This window comes from Oncorhynchus gorbuscha, linkage group LG10 (genome assembly GCF_021184085.1).
Source record: "Oncorhynchus gorbuscha isolate QuinsamMale2020 ecotype Even-year linkage group LG10, OgorEven_v1.0, whole genome shotgun sequence".
NCBI classification, from domain to species: Eukaryota; Metazoa; Chordata; class Actinopteri; order Salmoniformes; family Salmonidae; genus Oncorhynchus; species Oncorhynchus gorbuscha.
In genome coordinates, this window is record NC_060182.1 from 70154780 (window position 1) to 70176672 (window position 21893).

Genomic DNA, 21893 nt, shown 5'->3' on the forward strand with positions numbered 1-21893 from the left:
AGGGGATATCAAACCCTTGTGTAGGATCAATTCCACAGGCCTACTTATTATTATTTTGTTCTCAGTGGGATCTCAACTTACGTTTGAGAGGTAGAATAAACATGGTGCAATTTCAAGATGTGGTTGTGCATCAGCAGTTTTTCTCTTGCGTCAGTCACTGGAAGTCACTAAATGAACCCATGTCAGCTAAATATTTTTAGATTGGTAAATTAGTCTAGCGGGCAGCTATCTAAACTTCTAGTAATCCTGATCGAATTACCAACTGGGGACCCCCCCATTGATTTTGTTAGTCACTCTGACATATTAAAAACGGCAAACATTTCTCTCGACCCTATGGCAAAATGTGTAGAATTGCAGGACATTAGCTGTAAACTGCACACAAAAAACCCCCCTGACAAAATTTGTAGAATTGTATGAAATTAGTTATAAAATTATTTCCAAAAACGTGGCATGGGCCATTCAGCAGCTCTGTGTTTCTAGGTTGCTACCAGGCTTTTTATAAATCCGGAAGCTTGGTAGTGACACCGTTCTTTTATAGTTCATTCTACAATAAGATTGGTTCAGGCAGCATTTAAGGAATTCCCAAAGGCTAAACAGGTATGGCTCATGTTTTTAAAGATGGGTTAATATGCAATGTTACATTTAGCTTAAGCTGTGTAAGGTGTAAAAATGAGTAATTTGACATATCACAGAAGAGATCCATGTTGTCAGTTATTAAGAATTGCAATCTGTCTCCATGTTGTACTTTAAGTGTGTAAATATTTATTTTAGCTCTACTGGATAGTAACCGCTTTTGTAGTGTAGTTTGCAATCCACATACCTTGTGCCTTTTAATGAACATTTTAATAGACAGTGATAAAGAAAACAAGTGTTACTGGATGAATAGTTTATCTTCCATTTCACTAGCAAAACATACTGTACCATCTGTTCTATCCCAAATAGCCAGCAAACTGAGTGATCTACACCTTACTCTCGTATTTGTATGTTCTGCTATTGATTACACATGATTGAATATGGGGTAATTCAGCGTGCAGTAGTCTATATAAACCTTCCAAAGCATGAGAAGTGTGGATTCCTTTTAGGATAGTAAGAGAAAGTGGTCACTGTGGTCGACAGAAGTTTAGAATTTTGTGGTCACTCATGAGACAACCTCACATGCACAAAATGTTTTTGTCCAATTGTGAACGATTACATTGCAGGTGATTTAAAAAAAAAATGCTGTCATTATTATTGATGAAATAGGCATTTTGAAGGCAGCAGTTGCTTTTTTTTATATTGACATGGACTGATATATTTAGTTTTTGTTCAGTATAAATAACCTTGTTCTTATTTTAACACACAGCCTTAGTGTGGTTGTCTAGCTACTCTAAATATTAAACAGTTGTATTCAAGGTGCAAAGAGATTTGTTTGCAGTATTCTCATCTGCATTTTTATATGGCATTTAGGCCAGAGTTTCTGTAATTTTATACTAGCCTCAATTTTTATTATTACCGAGCATTTGAGAAATTGAAGTCCGCACCACGTTTCTAAATATTGCCACAGATCACATTGAAATGGGTTGGTTGGGATTCCTTTAGTCCACTTTAATTTCAATACCATAAACACAGGTTGTTGTCTTGTGCCAAAATATTGTAATTGTCCTTTTATCATGTTGTAAGGCTTTCTATTGATTTAAAGTCAACTCCTCTCACTTTCCTCCCAGTGTGTCTGTTGTTGCTAGGATTTATCTAACTCATTGACATGGGTCAGATTGCTGAAAGTTTATTAGCAAGCTTCAACTATATTTAGAGATCGACAAAATACAACAGTGGACAAAATGTAGTTAAAAATCAATGACCGATACGGTATAAATAAACTGGGTGCGAAGGACATGGAGGACAAACTGATAGCCTACATGCCAACCAAGAGTCCAAACTGGGCAGTGTAGCCTGGACTAAAGAGTGACTAACATTTCCTCCTTTAATTGTCTTCAAAGAAAGCTTAATACAAATCCGATACTGAGGATATGTGTACTGGGGGACCATACAGTAAGACAATGAACAACATTTGTTTGCAGCTATACTCATTAGAATTTTCTGTATATTCTGTTGCCCGCTGATACACTGTGAGACATTCGACCGAGCCCATTTTGGGCTCCAAGACATGAAATCAGAGGTTTTGATATTTCCTCCTTTCATTGCAATGTGGTCTGTTTTTGTTCCTTAGTGCAAAGATGTGGTGATGACACTATATTAATACATGTCATCTGAAATATTGTAACCGTAAATCACCCGTATGGCTTTGTGACACTTGAAACTGAAATAAACAAGGAACTGGTATTTGACCAGATTTGTTGAAAACAAATGGTGTAACATTTGAGTGATTAACATACCTCTTTTCCCATTCATCACATGCTTTTGGAGAGATGCCAGTGCTAGCAACCAGCATGGGTTGTACAAGTCAATTGTACTGTGCTGGCGCCCAAGGATTCTGCTACACAAATCAATTAAGTCTAATGGAAGCCTGGCTGAATGGATAGTCTACCTGACAGCACTGCAATCGGCTAACAAGGCTTAACTAACTAAACCCTGCTAACCTGACATATTTCATCATACGAGTACAGAAGACTGCCATGGTTGTTGCTCTCCTGAACAAACAGCCTCTGTTACCGTTTCATGTTCAGACCAGGGAGATTTTGATAGCTCTTATATACAGTAGCACAAGAGTAGCTGGGGACTGTTCTCTTATGAAATGGCTCCTGTTAGTATATGCTATAGCTGAATGTACATCATGTAGGTATGGTATGTGAAATGCAAGTGTTTAAAGGAATCACAACTGCAGTTGAAATAGGTTTGTTAAGTTGGGGGTAGGGTTGGTAATGTTCAGTGGCAAGAATGATTTCAAATGTATGAAGAGACAGAAGCCCAGAGGTAACAAACACTAGGTACTACCTCCCCCACCACTGTTTATGGAATGAAGACAGAAGGAATAGTGGCCTACTTTGAAAAACCTACTGACCATTTCTCCTCAGTGCATGTGTTTTGTGCCACGGGAAATATATTTTTGTGCAGCACAGTTAAACTCATAGGTTAAGGTAAATCCTGGAATTCTTACACACTCAACCCACTGCCTGCTAACTTGTGTTTAAAAACTTTCAGTGATTCATTATGAGACAGAAAATAATTCCCCGAAAGACCTGAGAGAGAACACCTGATTTATTGTAGTTAGACTAAAGGAAGTGTCAGACCTTGACATTTGTGTCATTCCAGTGAGCTATAACTAGAGGTCTTAGTGTTGACAGGAGTCTGTTGGCTGTTCCTCTAGACCAGGCTTTCCCAAACTCAGTCCTGGGAACCCCCCTGCACGGTGTACCTTTTGGTTTTGCCCAAGCACTACACAGCTGATTCAAATAACCAACTCAAATTTTGATGATTTGAATCGGCTATGTATTGCTAGGGCAAAAACGTGCACCCAGGGGGAGTCGTAGGACTGAGTTGGGAAAACCCTGGTCTAGACTGCAGTACACACACACACACACACACACACACACACACACACACACACACACACACACACACACACACACACACACACACACACACACACAGACAGAATCCCCGACAGTGCCCTAGCATGCATGAACGCTCCCTCCCTGCAACCTGAATGAATAATTGATTCATGCCTCAGCCAGCCACACTCATCTTCTCCTTGACAGTGTGCCTCAGTAGAGCGAGAGAGCTTCCATCTCAGTGTGGCACTGCCAACATTCAGGTCACAATTTTAACACCCAAAGATGATGTAGATCACCCTAATTAGACTGCCAAGCTATTGTTAGATTTATTTAAGATTTCTACCACACCACTTGAACAAATAATACTGACTGGACCAAAGCCAGAGGATAGGGGGGAAAACAGCTAAATAAATAGAAAACATTGACATTCAATTATTTCACAGTTTGTAAATGTTTTAAGACAAATGTTCCAATTTACTAGTGTAGCAGATTGTGAACAAACTGAGTAAACAAAATCCCCATAAACTTCTAAATCTAAAAGCTTCTTGTATTCTTATCTTAACAGTAAGAGCATTTGTCAAAAACTCCAACTAACTGAATCTAACCTTTTTGGTTATTTTTTTCTCTCTATACATGTAAACAAATATAATTCAGAGGACATCCCATCTCTTCTGGAAATTGGGCTGAGTAGTTTTTCTTCAGGTAGGAAACAAGCAGAGTATTAGATGGGACTCAAAACTCTCTGAGCCCCAGGGACCAAGTAAGTATTCACTTTTAAAACATGGAATTGTGCCATGGGCAAATCATGTAAGGTTTGAACAAAAATGTTTAAATGCTTGACCTCTGTCCTCCTGATTCTTCATTGACCATAGACAGCCCAAATCACACAGGATTCAGGTCCAACTGGAACTTGGCCAGGAGACTGAGGTGGTCAGAGGGGAACATTTCATTGGGTAAACCGTTCATTGACCAGAGGTCCTCCTCTGGTAGGAGGGAGAGACGACCAAGCAGCTTCAGACCTTGGCTCTGCCGTTGACCTCCACCTGAAACAACGTTTTTGGTACACCATCTCTCAATTCTTCTTTCTCTATACACTTACTAGACTGGAGGACAATATCAATGGCTATTTATATATATTTCCTTTGGATACATGCCCCTTACCTTTCTGATCAGCACCAGAAATGCCACGCCTTGGAGAGTAGAAGATGTAGTCGACTGTAGCTCCAACCTCTGAGTGCAGCGTGGTCACCTCAGCACGGTCTGTTCCAGGGATGAAGTGGCCGTAGGCTGACCGCAGGTTCAGGTAATGGGAGATAGTCTGTCTGAACCTGAGGAAGGACATGCACAATGTTATTACATTTAACATGTATTCAACACTGTCAGAGTGCCTCCAGGAAGTATTCAAACCCTTGACGTTATCCCCATTGTGTTGCGTTACAGCCTGCTTCTACTGGACTCCTATTTACAGTTGAGATCGGAAGTTTACATACACTTAGGTTGGAGTCATTAAAAATCATTTTTCAACCACTCCACAAATTTATTGTTAACAAACTATAGTTTTGGCAAGTCGGTTAGGACATCGACTTCGTGCATGACAAGTCATTTTTCCAATTGTTTACAGACAGATTATTTCACTTATAATGCACTGTATCACAATTCCAGTGGGTCAGAAGTTTACAACCTCTATATTGACTGCCTTTAAACAGCTTGGAAAATTCCAGAAAATGATGTCATGGCTTTAGAAGCTTCTGGGCTAATTGACATCATTTGAGTCAATTGGAGGTGTACCTGTGGATGTATTTCAAGGCCTACCTTGAAAACACAGTGCCTCTTTGTTTGACATCATGGGAAAATCTAAATAAATCAGCCAAGACATCAGCAAAGAAATTGTAGAGATCCACAAGTCTGGTTCATCATTGGGAGCAATTTCCAAATGCCTGAAGGTACCACGTTCATCTGTACAAACAAAAGTACATAAGTATAAACCCCATGGGACCACGCAACCGTCATACCGCTCAGAATGGAGAAATGTTCTGTCTCCTAGAGATTAACGTACTTTGGAGCAAAAAGTGCAAATCAATCCCAGAACAACAGCAAAGGACCTTGTGAAGATGCTGGAGGAAACAGGTACAAAGGATCTATATCCACAGTAAAACGAGTCCTATATCGACATAACCTGAAACGCCGCTCAGCAAGGAAGCCACTGCTCCAAAACCACCATAAAAGACAGACTACGGGTTGCAACTGCACATGGGGCAAATATCATACTTTTTGGAGAAATGTCCTCTGGTCTGATGAAACAAAAATAGAACTGGCCATTATGACCATCATTATGTTTGGAGGAAAAAGGGGGATGCTTGCAAGCCGAAGAACACCATCCCAACGTGAAACGTAGGAGTCTCAGCATCATGTTGTGGGGGTGCTTTGCTGCAGGAGGGCCTGGTGCACGTCACAACATAAATGGCTACATGAGGAAGGAAAATTACGTGGATAAATTGAAGCAACATCTCAAGACATCAGTCAGGAAGGTAAAGCTTGGTCGCAAATGGGTCTTCCAAATGGACAATGACCCCAAGCTTACTTCCAAAGTTGTGGCAAAATGGTTTAAGGACAACAATGTCAAGGTATTGGAGTGGCCATCACAAAGCACTAACCTCAATCCCATAGAAAATATGTGGGCAGAACTGAAAAAGCATGTGCGAGCAAGGGGGCCTACAAACCTGACTCCAGCTCTGTCAGGAGGAATGGGCCAAAATTCACCCAACTTATTGTGGGAAGCTTGTGGAAGGCTACCCAAAACGTTTGACCCAAGTTAAACTATTTAAAGGCAATGCTACCAAATACTAATTGAGTGTGTTAACTTCTGACCCACTGGGAATGTGATGAAAGAAATAAAACGCTGAAATAACTAATTCTCTCTACTACTATTCTGACATTTCACATTCTTAAAATAAAGTGGTGATCATAACTGACCTATGACAGGGAAGTTTTACTAGGATTAAATGTCAGGAATTGTGAAAAACTAAGTTTAAATGTATTTGGCTTAGGTGTATGCAAACTTCCGACTTCAACTGTATATTAGTGTATATTAGTGCACAATTTCTGAACACAATCCATTGCACAATTCCTCAGCAATTGTAAATATCCTACTTCAATTCGTTGAGTGCCTTCTAATTGCATTTAAAAAATAATAATAATAATAATAATAAATATATATATATATATATTTTTTTTTTTTTATGAATTGAGCTTTTAGTATGGTTTTATTCACTTAATTACTTTCCCATTGTGGAGAGGTGAACCTGCAGGTCAGCATTTTATTGCACTGTGTACATCAGGTGTATATGACATATAAACTAAATTGAACATGAAATGTGGCCCTTTGAAAAGGAACATAAAATCTGACCTTGTTGTAGAAGGATGCTTGTCCTCAGGATCTATTGGAAATAAGTGAAAGAGTAACATACAGGAGTCATTCACTGTTCTCTACACAACTGTGCTCTGGGGTCTCACCTGCCGTGGGTATAGTTGAGATGAAATGTTCTGGGGTTTAGTTTTAGTGTGCGTGTGTTACCAGGTGTGTTGTCAGTGACCCCTGGGATGAGCTCCAGGTCCTGTGGCCGGACACAGGCAGCCTCACAGAAACGCAGCCGCCGCAGGAAGCCATGGTTGTACTGCAGGTTCCCTACAAAGGCAGAACAAATATAGAGTGGCCAGTCAGACCAACACACAAGACTTAAATGGAGATACTGAGTGAGAAGATGGAATCGACCAATTGTCATAATGGGAGCTTGACCAACAATCCACCCTGACATGGTCCAAACAGAAAGACTGACACATACGTTCTGGACTCTGGGTTGACGTGATTTGACTCTTTGGCTCATCTACAGTTGTGTACTGGCAGTTGTCATCGATGCCCACGGTGCTTGGCCAAAGGGGAGCGAATACCCTCCTATGATGGATGTTGTAGGACAGATCCTCTTGACCTGATATCTGCCACACATAGGAAACAAAACACAGAACCCATTGGCCAAGGTGACATACTGAACACCAACTCACCATTGAATTATTAAGTAGCTTAAAATTGACAAGTCATTTTCCATAGGAGTAGTGTGCTCACCATCCAGGCAGGTAGACCATGATAGTAAAGCTGTCTTGTCGTGATCAGTTGGTACAGAGGCATGTTGGGCAGAGCATTGAAGTCTCCACATAGAACAACATTGCAGTGCTCTCCCTTCACCTTGCAGTTCCTCACGATGTAGTCGATCTCTGCCAGCAGCATTGCAAGCTGGGTCAGCTTCACGTCACCCCTCCTGGTGTTGAACAGGAGGTGGGTGGTTGCCACACAGAGGGGTGGGCCCTTGGCAGTGACTTCTGACCCCTGTGTGATAATTGGCTGGAGCAGCAGGACAATGCCCACGTTGTCTCGGTCCAGCAGCTCACACTCTGGCCTGTAGAACTCCAGCAGACTCTCTGACACCTGGGAGAAACGGTCGCCGCGGTAACAAATCACACAGCCGTCAGTCTTGGTGCCGGTGCGCCGCTTGTAAACACAGGTGTAGCCTTGAGGATTGAACCACAAAATTACAAATATTGATAAACAAACAGCTATTACATGTCTGTTACTAAGTGTAGCTGACTTGCATTATTCTGCAATGGTCTTGATTGTGCCATTAACAGATGCTGAGGAACTTGGACCTACCCATGTCACGAAGGACAGGATGGAGTTGCTCTGTAAAGTGGTTCTCCTGGACCTCTTGCAGACACAGGATCTACACATGGGAATAACATACAGCTCAATTCACAAGGAGACTCCGATGACAATTGTTCAGCAACACAGTGTCAATAGATGTTACTGTATTCATTTGGTAAGGTCAGACTGACATCTGGTTCCCATTTCTTGAACTCCTGTGTGAGGTTTGGGAAGCGGTAGTCCCAGCTCAACACCCCTAGATGGCAGTGTGTGTACAGCTCCTGGTTGGCCTCCAGCAGGTCCTGGGCCAGGATGTTGTAAGACATCACTGTGAAGTCAAACAGGGGCCGGGGTTCTGAGGGGGGCCTTTGGAGAGGCTCTGGCGCTGTGTGGGTCTCACTGAGTTCCTCCCACACCCTCCACACCACTGAGGGGGAAGCAGAGAGACGTCTAAGCAAACGGTAACACTGATATTCTGATGGTGATGTGGGTTCACAAACAATCAATCAAAAACCTGTACTTAATGTAACAGATATCATGCAAAATGCTCACCTTCGAAGGTCTCTCTCTCCAGTGAATGTGGGTAGTAGCTCATGCTTGGGAACGCTGTGGAAGGGCAGAACAACACCTCTTTCAAGCCAGGGCCGATGGGGAAATGCCAGCCCTTGGGTGGGGGCTGAGCCCTACTCTCCCATGGCTGTGTCTGGGCCTCTGCCTCACAGAGAAGGGAGACCAGGTCCAGCCCAGGATCCCATATCTCAGCAGGCACTTCACTAGTGCTTGCATGTGGGTCTACAAAAGAGCTCAAGTCTAGTCCTGCTGCAGTTTGGTTCTCCCACTCCGGTTTTTGCACCTGTGCCTTGGTTACTGACTCTCCCATGCTCATCTTTTCCACTATCTGTTCAAACAGGACATGGACAATCGCTTTATCGTCTGTTGTCCTGCTGTCCTTGACTGATGGATTCTGTACTTCAGATGTCTCTGTTGTTAGCCCCAGTGCTGGGTTACTATTCTCAGACTCCTCTGTGGGGGAACAGGGAGCCTCCTGCACGCCATCATCCCTCATGAGCTTCTCTGAGTAGAGGATAGTCTGCTCCTGGTCCTGCTGCTTTGGACCTTCCTCTCTGACCCCGTCCCCCTCCACGCCGTCTCTCACCTCTGGCTCCTCTTCCTTCACTCCATCAAGCAGCCGACCCTCCAGAGTTACGAATACAGGCTCTTTCCTGTCTTTCTCTGGTTCAGACCCCATCACCTCTTTTACAGTGCTTTTCTTCATCTCTGCCTCTTTACTCTTCTCCTTTTCTAGTGCGCCGTTCTCCTTCATCCATTCCCCAGTCACTTTCCTGTGATCCTTCTTGGCCTTTGTGGGCCCGCTGCTTGTACTAAGCCACCGATCCAACAGGCCTGCCTGCGTTTTAGTAAATCTTTTGGAAGGGACTTCACCATCCCACACCTTCTTGCCATTAATGGACACAGAGGAACCCTTTTTCAAGGGTTCTGTATAAAGAAATGGTGCGATAACTTACATATGTGTTCAAACACTAGCTTATTATTACTGCATGCATCTATAATAAAACAAATATTTTAAGCAATTATATCATTACTCCTCATAAAATCAAACAAAAAGCTGTCAGTCACTGCACACACCACAACATATGCACGTGGTACTCATATGACGTCACGCAGTACATTTGGAATCCATTGCGCCTAGCTAAAATGTCAATGCCATGTGTTTGCTATTTAGATTATGCTCAAACTCAAATAGCATGCGGTAGCTAAAGCAGACCAGATTAGCCTTTTAGTTAAATCATCGATTAACAATTGGACTCCAACTAAATATGTGCTACGAGACGTGTAGTTAGTTAGCTAGTGCTAGCTATTCGGCCATTCGACTTTATGCACCCAAACGAGCCATCATGTTCGGCGAAAATGTACAGGCAATAAAACAACAATCTATGTGTCAAATGTTTTTTGTTTGTATGTGGTTTACCTGTGACGCAGTTTATAAGCCGTGACAACGGGTAAAGCCCGTAAAATATCAGGCTCCCAATCATGCTCCGCTCCAATGATTGGGCGGACCCGATCATGCCGAGCCGCGGGGCACCGGGCTATGGCCCGTGATATGAACGGGAGGAGTGCCCTACTCAAATCGAACAATAATCTGCGCCACGAGGTCATGTTCTCAACAAAACATCCATTTCCATAAAATGTTTTAATTGTCTAACTAGTTTTCAGTTGGAAGGCAGATTACGCGTTTTATCAAAAACAATCACCTTTGAAAAAACTAAGAATCCTGTTCATTACGCCATGTGCTTAATTACATGTCACTTTTGTTTTGACACGATTTAGCGTGGGCATTTTCCCTATTCAAAACAACTAGGAACTCGGAAATCTCCGACTTCTGATTTAAATGCGTTTTGTATTTAGCATTTAACTAGGCAAGTCAGACAACTGGGTACTCGGCGAAAGAAAATAGTTCCGACTGGGAACATCGTTTTGAATGGTCATTCAACTCGGAATTCCATGTCGGAAATTTTTTCCAGAACTCCGATGTTTACTCCGAGTTTTTTTTTCGTTTTTTCACGGAGTTCCCAGTTCCTCATGCCCAAGCGCAGCTAGCCCGGTTCCAAAACGAATGCAATCAACTTTCGTCCGGGCCAGATGAATCGAATCCCCTCACTGGTATGCTCACATGAATTATGTATAATTGTCTTTAAAAAAAAAAGTGAACCCATACACTACAACCGTCTCAGTGGCAGACTTCAGTATAGTGATAACAAGAAAGCTGCACGTTGGAATATAGACTCATTTTATGTGTTTGTAAACAGTGCTGCACGAGATGGTGGCAAAATATGCAAGTTCTTATGGAATGCCAGCTAATTAGTGCAGTTCACACTATTTTGGATTATAATTTGACTTTTAAGGTTCGTATGAATGACCTGCTTAATATGTTTGTGTCATCATCGCAAAACAACTGCATTATGCTTACAAAAACACTTAAACTTCAACCAGTAAAACATTGACTAGCCTTTGCTATGCCCAAAGTCAATGAGCGTTAGCATTCTAGCTACCTGCTGCATTAAAAAGTTATTTTGCAAAGATCACAACCAACTATAATCTTAGCGACTGTTCAAGTAAGAATCGAAACATTATTGTAAGCGCATGACAACCCCAAAAAGTTATTTGGTTGAGAAGTAATAACAACGCACGTGCGTTGCAGCCAAGAGTCGCGTAACGTCAGTGTGTCGTGCACTGGAAAAGGGCCTATTTGTAAACATTATGGTCTGGAACTGTGAATGCAGAAATTTTATGGATTGACAGTGAAAATCCTCCCAAATCTATAATACTCAATGGTGTACTACCCAGGAATATTTTATATATTTTTTTTTCATGATAAACACTATATTGTAATGACCCGACTAGATCATAAAGGAACAATTGTCCAGACAGAGGCTTGAGTTTACGAATTGACGGTTTATTACACCAACTTTACACAGGCTACTGTTTGGGCCGTAGCACACGCCGAATAGATGACACAAGCCAATCGTGACCTTCTCTTGTGAAGCCCAGACGTAAGAGAGAGAGAACAAAAGCTGAACCTGGTCTTAACTTCCAATGCTCCACCCCCCTGCCCAACCCCCCTCCACGCCACTCCGCCAACCACCAGGATGCCCGGCATCAGAACATTCCAGGCATTCCCGTGATTGGCAGATAGCAGGTTGATTGACAGGTTGGACCCCGCGAACGCCGGGTACTGGTCAGTACAACACAACCACCTCCTAGCCTAACACATAACACACAGCTGTCTGTGCGGGTCGCTACACAGCCCCCCCCACCACAAAGTCCCTCGTCCCCGAGGGAACAAACAAAGTCTCTGAAGCGACCCGGAGGTCTCCTTTGCCTGCGTGGTCGTGATGGTCGCAGAGTGCCCCTCTGGGACCCAGGGGATGAAGGCAGGGATATGGGTGACAAGGAAGCGGGAACGGGTAATACAGTCCGTGGCTCTGGGGAACCACGCGGTGACACAGGGGGGGAGACAGGGGGAGTGGGCTGTCTGGAGCCTTGTCTGCGGCACCTGAGGGTGGGTGCCTGGAGAATGTCATTGCCAGAGAGGGGAATTGTGGGGGTTCCTGGGGTTTGGGGAGAAGAGGCCCCTCTGTATGGGGCTAACCTGTCCCGGTGCAGTGCCACCTTTCTCCCCCTGGGAGGAAGCTGCACCGGTACACAACCTCCCCTACCCTCTCCAGGACACTGCAGGGTCCCACCCAGTGACTGTCCAACTTGGGGCATCTGCCTTTTTTCCTTAGGGGGCTGTAGACCCAGACCAGCTCCCCAGCCACAAAGTGCCTTCCCCGGGTGTGCACGTCATAGTTCCTTTTCTGCCTCACACCTGCATTCACCAGCTGCTCTCTGGCGAAGGTGTGGGCTGTCTCCAGGCGGTCCTGGAGTCTCCGGGCATACTCCGGCCCCGGAGGAACATGAGAGCTATCCAGGGGCCGACCAAACGCCATCTCCGCAGGGGTGCGGATCTCTCCCCAGCATGAGGAGGGCAGGCGTGCAGGAAGTGGAGTCTTGGACAGCGGAGCGGCATGCCATGAGGACCATAGGCAGGTGCTTGTCCCAGTCACGCTGGTGTTTGGAAGAGACGATGGCCAGCTGCTGTCCAAGCGTTTTGTTGAAGCGCTCCACAAGGCCATCACTTTGAGGATGGAGAGGAGTAGTGCGGGTCTTGTGCATACCCAGCCTCTCACACATGGTGGCGAACACACGGGACTCAAAGTTTCTGCCTTGGTCGCTGTGGATGGACTCTGCAGCTCCAAACCTGCTGAACATCCCCGCTGTCAGGGCGTCGACGATGGTCTCTGCCTCCTGGTCAGGCAGAGCATAGGCCTCGGGCCATTTTGTGAAATAGTCCATGGCCGTGAGCACCCAGCGGTTTCCACTGTCTGTGGTGGGGAACGGCCCAACTACATCCACTCCCACCCTCTCCATGGGAGCCCCCACTGGGAACTGTTGGAGCTGAGCATGAGAGCGGCCTGGGGGGGCCCTTTCTCGCCGTGCAGTTGTCACAGCGGCGACAAAAGTCCTCCACATCCCTCCTGTGCTGCCCCCAGTAGAAGCCCTGACGGAGACGGCGCAGTGTTTTTGTGACCCCAAAGTGTCCAGTCCCCACCCCCCCCATGAGTACTCTGGAGCACAGCCTCCCGCAATGCTTTTGGGACCACCACCTGCCACCTCTCCTCTCCCGTAGCTGACTCCTTCCATGCCCGCTGTAGCACGCCATCAGCCAGCCGCAGTCTCTCAAACTTCGACCACAACCTTTTGGTCGCGAGTGAGAGCGCTGTCACCTCTTCCCATGGTGGCCTCACCTGCGCCTCTACCCACTGTAGCACTGGCTGTAGGTCTGTGTCCCGTCCCTGCTGCTGCCGCCATTCAGCCACGTCGACAGTCTGCAGCTCACAGCAGACAGGCCCGCTCGCCCGACACACTGTGGCACAGACACCCTCCTCTGCCCGCAGCTCTCTCTCCCGTCCCTCTCTCCGTTCACAGTGGCGGCAGCCGTCTGCAGTACAGGGCCGACGGGACATGGCGTCGGAGTGGCGTGCCCCTGCCCTGTGCACCACCGTGAAGTCATACGGCTGAAGCTCCTCCAACCAGCGTGCCACCTGCCCCTCTGGCTCTCTGAAAGACATGAGCCACTGGAGAGCAGAGTGGTCAGTCCTTACAGTAAAGGGCAGACCACCCAGGTAGTACTTGAAGTGTTTGACGGAAGCCACAACAGCCAAGAGCTCCCGCCGGGTGACACAGTAGCGGCGCTCATGTTTGTCAAATGTTTTGCTGAAGTACGCCACCACTCTCTCCCCCTCTGGCCCCACCTGGGCCAGCACCCCACCCATGCCCACATTGCTCGCGTCTGTGTCCAGGATAAAGGGCAAGGTGAGGTCAGGGGGCGAGCACGGGGCCTCGATCAGTGCACGCTTGAGGGTGTTGAACGCCTCCTCACACTCCACTGTCCAAGTGAAAGCCTTGTCCTTCGGCAGCAGGCGGTTCAGTGGAGCAGCAACGCTTGAGAAGCCCCGTACAAACCTCCTGTAGTACGAGGCCAGGCCCAGGAAGCTCTTCAGCTGACGCTGGTCGGTGGGGGTGGGCCAGTCTCTGACAGCCCCTACCTTGTCCTCCATGGTGCTGATCCCCTCCTTCCCCACTCGGTGGCCCAAGAAGGACACCTCTCTCCTCATGAAGTGGCACTTCTCGGGGTGGAGCTTCAGACCTGCGGCAGCCACCCTCTCCAGCACACGCCGTAGCGCCCCAGGGCTGACTGGAAGGAGCTGCCATGGGCCAGGATGTCATCGAGGTATACCAGACACTGCTGTCGGGGATGCCATCCAGCACCCTGTCCATCAAACGCTCAAAAGTAGCTGGAGCGTTGCACAGGCCAAAGCACAGGACCTTGAACTGCCAGTGTCCTCTGTTAGTGGAGAACGCAGTTTTGGCTCTGGCCTCTGGGGAGAGGGCACCTGCCAGTAGCCACTGCGGAGGTCTAGTGAGGAGAACCAGGAGGACCCCTAACCAGGTCCAGCGACTCATCGATACGTGGTATGGGGTATGAGTCCTTCCTGGTTACCTCATTCAGCCGCCTGTAGTCCGCACAGAACCTCAGCTTGCCCCCTTCTTCGGAACCATGACGACTGGCGCCGCCCAGGGGCTGTCTGAGGGCTCAATGAAGTCTGCCCGCTGCATCTCCAACACAGCCTTGTCTGCCGCCTCCTGGCGTGCCAGCGGGATACGGCGGGGACGCATCTTGATGGGTCGAGCATCACCTGTGTCGATCTCATGCTGCACCAGATGAGTCTGACCCACCTCTTCCTCACTCAACGCAAAGCTGTCTCTGAATTCAAACAGCAACTGCCACAACCGTTCCTGCTGCTCAGGGTCAAGACCAACACAGTTCCTCCCCCATATCTCCCTCACTGCAGACAGTGTCCTCTCCTCTCCCATCTGGGGTAGCTGGGCTGGGGGGATGCGACCCGGGCTCACAGAGGGCTGTGTCATGGAGGTAGCTGGGGGAATGTAACACACCGCTGTAGGTGACAGGGGGACTGGGGAAAAGTCACACACAGCTGTGGGGGAGGGGCGCAGCCATGAGTCTCTGCTGCTTTAACTGTTGGAGTAAAGGGTTTGTTGGGTTGAGTGAATGTGACATTAGGGGGGCCATGGTGACTTCCGTCCCTCCCTGGAAGCTCAGTGTGCCCCTATTTAGGTCTAACTGGCAGCCTGTGCTCCTAAGAAAGTCCAACCCCAGGATACAAGGGTCCTGCACAGCCACCACCCACACAGGATGACGCACAGTCCTGCCCCCTACTGTCAGAGTCATTATTCCCTTCCCTTTCATGGGTGCCAGCTCACCTGTGACTGTGCGGAGCTGCACAGTTGTAGGCTCACACTGAGTCCAACCTGGCACAATATCTGGCCTCACCAGGGTTACTGTGGACCCAGTGTCCACCAGGGCGGAGCAGGGCACCCCCTCCACAGTGACAGGGACATGACAAAAGTCCCCAACACAGGTCCGGCCCACCACAACAACAGGCTCCATCCGCTTGCCCTCGTCTGCTTCTGGGGGAAGTGGAGCCTTGCTTCCCGTCTGTGCCGGTGGGCTCCTCCAGAAGATGATGGTGGTTGGGATAGAAAGCCAGGGGTCCGCACTACCCGGTCTATGCGGCCCCGAGCCGTTTCCCTGAGCTCTGGGGGACATGGGGCAAACTCGGCGCAGATGGCCTGGCTGGCCACAACCCCAGCAGACCCTGGGACCAGGGCGTGTGTTTCGTTCCGCCTGTAGCGACACAGCACGAATGAGTTTTGTCATTTCGGCCACCCAAGCAGGCTTTTCCGGCTCCGGGCTGCTCTGCCCCCCAGCTCGCACAGAGGGTGTGTCTCCCTGCACCCCCACCAAAGCCCCAGCTGAAGCCCCAGCCCACACCAGCTCCCTCTCCAAAGCCATCTCCAAGGCTGTCTGCAATGACTCAGGATGAGCCAGCTGGGTCTGTATGCGCAGCTCCGTAGGAGAGAGCGCCTGTATGAACTGGTCCCGTGCTAGCTCGCTCTGCACGGAGGGGGGCATGTGAGCATATGCCCGCCGAGAGAGGCTCTCAATGTCATTAGCTAGCACCCGTAGAGGCTCTCCAGGCTGCCTGCGTCTATTACTCAGTTCGGAGCGCAGTAGCCCGGGCTGTACACACTGTCCATAGCGCCTCCTCAGTGCTCCCACTAAAGCCCCATAATCATGCCTGTCCTCGGGCTAATCAATATCAAACAGGCCAGAGCTTCATCCGTGAGGCATAAAGCCAACTGCAGTGCCCTTTCTTCATCCGACCACCCCCTAAAATGAGCTAACAGTTCAAACTGAGCATGAAAAGCTTCCCAATCCGCCTTACCGGAATATTTCGGGGTCTTAACAGATACGGACGCAGCCGGGAACTGGGCGCCGCCATGTTTGTTTACATCCTGAGCCCCAGATTCCTCATCACGCCGCGTCGACGTCACCACTTCGGTCCGCCCACCAGAATCCGCGCGAAATACATTCGACGACGCACTCATGCCCGCTTCAGCCGCCATCGCTCTAACGTCCTCCCTCAAGCGGCCTCTGCGCTCCGACGCCCTGGCGATCTCCTCAGACAGAGCCCCGACGTCCATTCACACGCAGCTCCTTGGCCATAATCGTCCCCTACCTCCACCTTCACTTTCGGATTCCCTCGAAGCATTTTCCATCCCCGTTCTCACCTACGGTAGCTAGCCACATAAGTCAGCTAGCTAGCTGGCTAACTTGTATCAACGTTTTTACTTCTGACACCAATGTAATGACCCGACTAGATCATAAAGGAACAATTGTCCAGACAGAGGCTTGAGTTTACGAATTGACGGTTTATTACACCAACTTTACACAGGCTACTGTTTGGGCCGTAGCACACGCCGAATAGATGACACAAGCCAATCGTGACCTTCTCTTGTGAAGCCCAGACGTAAGAGAGAGAGAACAAAAGCTGAACCTGGTCTTAACTTCCAATGCTCCACCCCCCTGCCCAACCCCCCTCCACGCCACTCCGCCAACCACCAGGATGCCCGGCATCAGAACATTCCAGGCATTCCCGTGATTGGCAGATAGCAGGTTGATTGACAGGTTGGACCCCGCGAACGCCGGGTACTGGTCAGTACAACACAACCACCTCCTAGCCTAACACATAACACACAGCTGTCTGTGCGGGTCGCTACAATATATACAAAAGTATGTGGACATGTCTTCAAATGAGTGGATTCAGCTATTGCAACCACACCCGTTGCTGACAGTGGAATAAAATCGAGAAGACAGCCATGCAATCTCAAATCAAATGTTATTTGTCACATGCGCCGAATACAACAGGTAGACCTTACAGTGAAATGCTTACTTACAAGCTCTTAACCAATAATGCAGTTTTAAGAAAATACCAACAAAAAATAAGTAAATAACAATATTGGGGGTACCGGCATAGAGTCAATGTGTCAATGTGCTGGAGGCACCGGTGTTAAGATAATTATGTACATGCAGGTAGGGTTATTAAAGTGGCTATGCATAGATAATAACAGAGAGAGGGGGGTGCAAATAGTTTGGGTAGCCATTTTATTAGCTGTTCAGGAGTCTTATGGCTTGGGGGTAGAAGCTGTTTAGACTTGACGCTCCGGAACTGCTTGCCGTGTGGTAGCAGAAAGAACAGTCTATGACTAGGGTGGCTGGAGTCTTTGACAATTTTTAGGGCCTTCCTCTCCAAAGACAAACATTGGCAGTAGAACGTGGCACCGTCATAGGATGCCACCTATCCAACAAGTCAGTTCGACAAATTTCTACCCTACAAGAGCCCAGGATTTTGGAATTAGATGTTCGACAAGCAGGTGTCCACATACTTTTGTTCATGTAGAGTAGCATGTGGTGGGAAGTACTGTATCAATGAAAGACATACTGAAATGCAAAATAATATTTCAACATGCATATGTGGTGGACCTGCATCTGGTGAGAGTTGAACACAGGAGATGTCTATCCTATCTCTCAAGTCTGCCAAGCAGATAATGTCAGTCCATCCCTTGCAGAAGACCTAGACCTGCATGATGAGTGGGATACAGACCTGGAGGTTGATGAGTATGCTATTTTATGGATAAAAAAACCCATCAGATCACAGTAGTTATTATAATGTATTATTGTTTGTATTGTACGTTGATTTGTTTATGCATATCTCACCCTGATGGTTGTCTGATAGTGACACCACTTCTTATCATCGTTAGAGGTGAAAAAGACCACCGCTGAGATGTACCTGCAGGCCTGCAGCTGGTCCGAGTGGTTCCTGTCTCTTACTTCCTCTGGAATCTGGGCACCTCCACCATGAGCCACAACCACCACGGCGTGGGACCCCTGGGGGGAGGCGCTGGTCATTGCCCTGGTGATAAGTCTGCTGGATGTCTATTGACACAAGGAATGCTCATCAACAGGACATGGACTATCATCTGTTGGTCCTTGACTGATGGATTCTGTACTTGAGATGTCTCTGTTGTTAGTTCCAGTGCTGGGTTACTGTTCTTAGACTTCTCTGTGGGGGAACAGGGACCATGCACATCACCAACCTGGAGCTGGCAGGAAACTACCTGCTGGCTGAGGGAGCCAAATACCCTGTGGCGATGTTGAAGGCAAATTTCACCATTCACCATCTGGTAAGTTTGTATGAGTTCTTTGTAAGAAGGTAATGTAAATGTATCTGGTAGCATTAACATCTCTTATTAAACATGTTCATTCAGAAGTGGGACAAGTATGCGCTATATGTCCCACAATCTGCCACAAGAGGGCATTGGAGTCGTGCAGGCCATGCAGTCCTTGACATTAAGAGATGTATTAAAATGCCCACTGTTTGTCTAGTAGAATTTGTCCAACAATCGCTTACTGTCTGAAGGCGCTGAGTGCAGAGCAAAAATGTTGCTTGACAACATTTCCATCAAATCCGTCAAACTTTCAGGTAGTACACACAGATTTGAAAATGAAAACAAAAAACTCTGTTCATTAGATACACTGAAAAAAATATAAACGCAACATGTAAAGTGTTGGTCCCATGTTTCATGAGCTGAAATAAACGAACCCAGAAATATTCCATACTCACAAAAAGCCTATTTCTCTCAAATGATGTGCACAAATTTGTTTACAGCCTTGTTAGTGAGCATTTCTCCTTTGCCATTTCAGTTGAATGCATTCAGTTGTACAACTGTCTAGGTATCCCCTTTTCCCTTAAGATGCGTTTATATTTTTGTTAAGTATATATTATATTTCTCTACTTTATTTGTGAATCTTTTTTTCAAAAATGTCAACAACAGGGAATGGATACATAGAGGACGATGCTAAAAGTTTTGCAGATGCCCTGGCAGTAAGTGAATAGAAATGACATTTAAAAAATGCAGGCATATTGATGATATTACTGTCATTGGCGTCTATAGCTAGCTACTTGCAATATCTCTCCCTTTTGAACAACTACAGAGTGAAGGAGCTGGACTTGAGCCACAATCAGTTCTGTGGGAGAAGTGGGGAGCATCTGGGGCAGATGTTACGTAGAGACCATTTCACTTTATGTCTGCATCTCACATCATTACGGTTGAGCAGTCTCATGGAGTCATTCGGGTTACAATCATTCACAATGTGAGTGTTTAGCGTTTTGCATCTGCTGTCACTGACCTTGTAATCCTATAGCAAATGATGAAGGTCTGGCGGTACTAGACTTAAGCTGGAACGTCTGCAAATGAAAGGAGCTGTGGCTTTCTGTGCCAGCCACAAGGTGTGGATAAACATACTCATCCCAATTCCCACATTCAAAGTGTAATTGTTCCTTTAAAAAAAAATAGTTAAACAGTATGTGATGAACATATCTCCTCTTCACAAAGGTGAATGTGACCCTGAAACACCTAGACCTGTCCTGGAATGTCTTTGGGAATAAGGGGCCTTGACTTTAAGAGAGGCACTGAAATTCAGCAACACTCTGGGATCTAAATATCTAGACCTCAACTACAACTGCATCACCAATGAGGGGTGGGCATGCAGTGCAAGGGCTGGAGGCCAACAACACTCTTGGAGTGCTGACAGTAGGTGCTTGATTGACAGGGCTCACATCCACTGACCAGAACTGCTCTGGAGGAGTTCAACATATCTGTGAGCATTGTTGTTCTCTACTTGATGTACACGAAAAGTGTTTTGGTTCCTCTGTTAACACTCCAAACCATGGTAAAGTTATAACTGAGTCCTTTGTGTTTGTGAGTCGAATCCAGTCTAGAGGTGCTGTATGGAGGTGTCAGAGGCTTTATCGAAAAAGAAAACATCCAAATGCCTTGACCCAGGTACACTGACTGGTCATATAATTTTTGTCAAATGTGTATTTACATGCAGTAGTTACAAGTGATTGTAAATCATAACTGAATACAGAGTATTTAAACACATTTTTAAATAAACTTCAAATTCGTTTCACTGGTACCTAGTAATCAATGTTTTTCAAACCAGTGCAAGATGTGAAATAGGGAGGATTATGTCAAGGAAAAACATCTCTGCTCTTTTCTTTGAAGGATTATCTGGATCATCAAAAGCTGCACCTTTGGGACTGAACCAAATAGATGGGACAATGCAAGTGTCTGTAGCAGACTTCAGGAAGGCTGTGCAGCTCTCAAACTAATTGCTCATCCCATAGTCTCTGACATTTGCAGGGTCTGTTGAGCTAATGCATTTCCAATGCTCGAAGATACCCTGGAATACCCTCACTTGCATGTACTCGTATGAGTGGTTTCTGTAATGTTATTCTCATACACCGAGTGTACAAAACATTAGGAACACCTTCCTAATATTGAGTTGCACCCACCATTCCCTTTGCCCTCAGAACAGCCTCAATTTATTGGGGCATGGACTCTACAAGGTGTCGAAAGCATTCTACAGGGATGCTGGCCCATGTTGACTCCAATGCTTCCCACAGTTGTGTCAAGATGGCTGGATGTCCTTTCGGTGGTGGACCATTCTTAATGCACACATGGGAAACTGTTGAGCGTGAAAAACATAGCAGTGTTGCAGTTCTTGACACACTCAAACTGGTGCATCTGGCACCTACTACCATACCCTGTTCAAATGTACTTAAATCTTTTGTCTTGCCTATTCACCCTCTGAATGGCACACATACACAAAACATGTCTCAAGGTTTAAAAATCCCTCTTTAACCTGTCTCCTCCCCTTCATCTACACTGATTGAAATGGATTTAACAGGTGACATCAATAAGGTATCATAGCTTTCACTTGGATTCACCTGGTCAATCTGTCATGGAACGTTCCAGAGACTGGATCGTGAAAGGACAGGGATGGTTGATTACAGGTGGGCATTTCTCATACAGTACAGACTGTCAGGGTGGGGTGAACTAGCAACATTATTTGAAGACCGCTATGAGTGTGTAAAGAAAACGCCAAACATCAGCAATAACCTGAGAACTGAACCGAAACTTGTCATAAACTGTCCATACATCTGTTTACCCTAAAAAAAATCATCATGAGCAGATGTTTATGGTCAAAGTGTCGAAGTAGGGCAAACATATATATTTATTATTGCATTTACATTTACATTTAAGTCATTTAGCAGACGCTCTTATCCAGAGCGACTTACAAATTGGTGCATTCACCT

General features: G+C 46.4%; 1 protein-coding gene across 3 annotated transcripts; it reads right to left on the bottom strand.

Annotated features, from left to right (window-relative positions):
• Nucleotides 1–1746: 1746 nt before the first annotated feature.
• angel1 (angel homolog 1 (Drosophila)) lies at nt 1747–10535 on the bottom strand. Of its 3 annotated transcripts, none has more exons than XM_046366828.1 (10): nt 10175–10535; nt 8737–9681; nt 8376–8611; nt 8194–8263; nt 7612–8054; nt 7334–7484; nt 7066–7176; nt 6898–6928; nt 4653–4819; nt 1747–4534 (listed from the first exon to the last, which is right to left on the bottom strand). In XM_046366828.1, exons 1-10 carry the CDS (start codon nt 10269–10271, stop codon nt 4374–4376), a joined length of 2412 nt encoding a protein of 803 aa, XP_046222784.1. In that variant the 5' UTR covers nt 10272–10535; the 3' UTR covers nt 1747–4373. The 3 variants fall into 3 exon arrangements, with proteins under 3 accessions (XP_046222784.1, XP_046222786.1, XP_046222785.1); XM_046366830.1 differs by having other exon boundaries at nt 8737–8790; nt 10175–10534; XM_046366829.1 differs by having other exon boundaries at nt 8737–9667; nt 10175–10533.
• Nucleotides 10536–21893: the final 11358 nt, after the last annotated feature.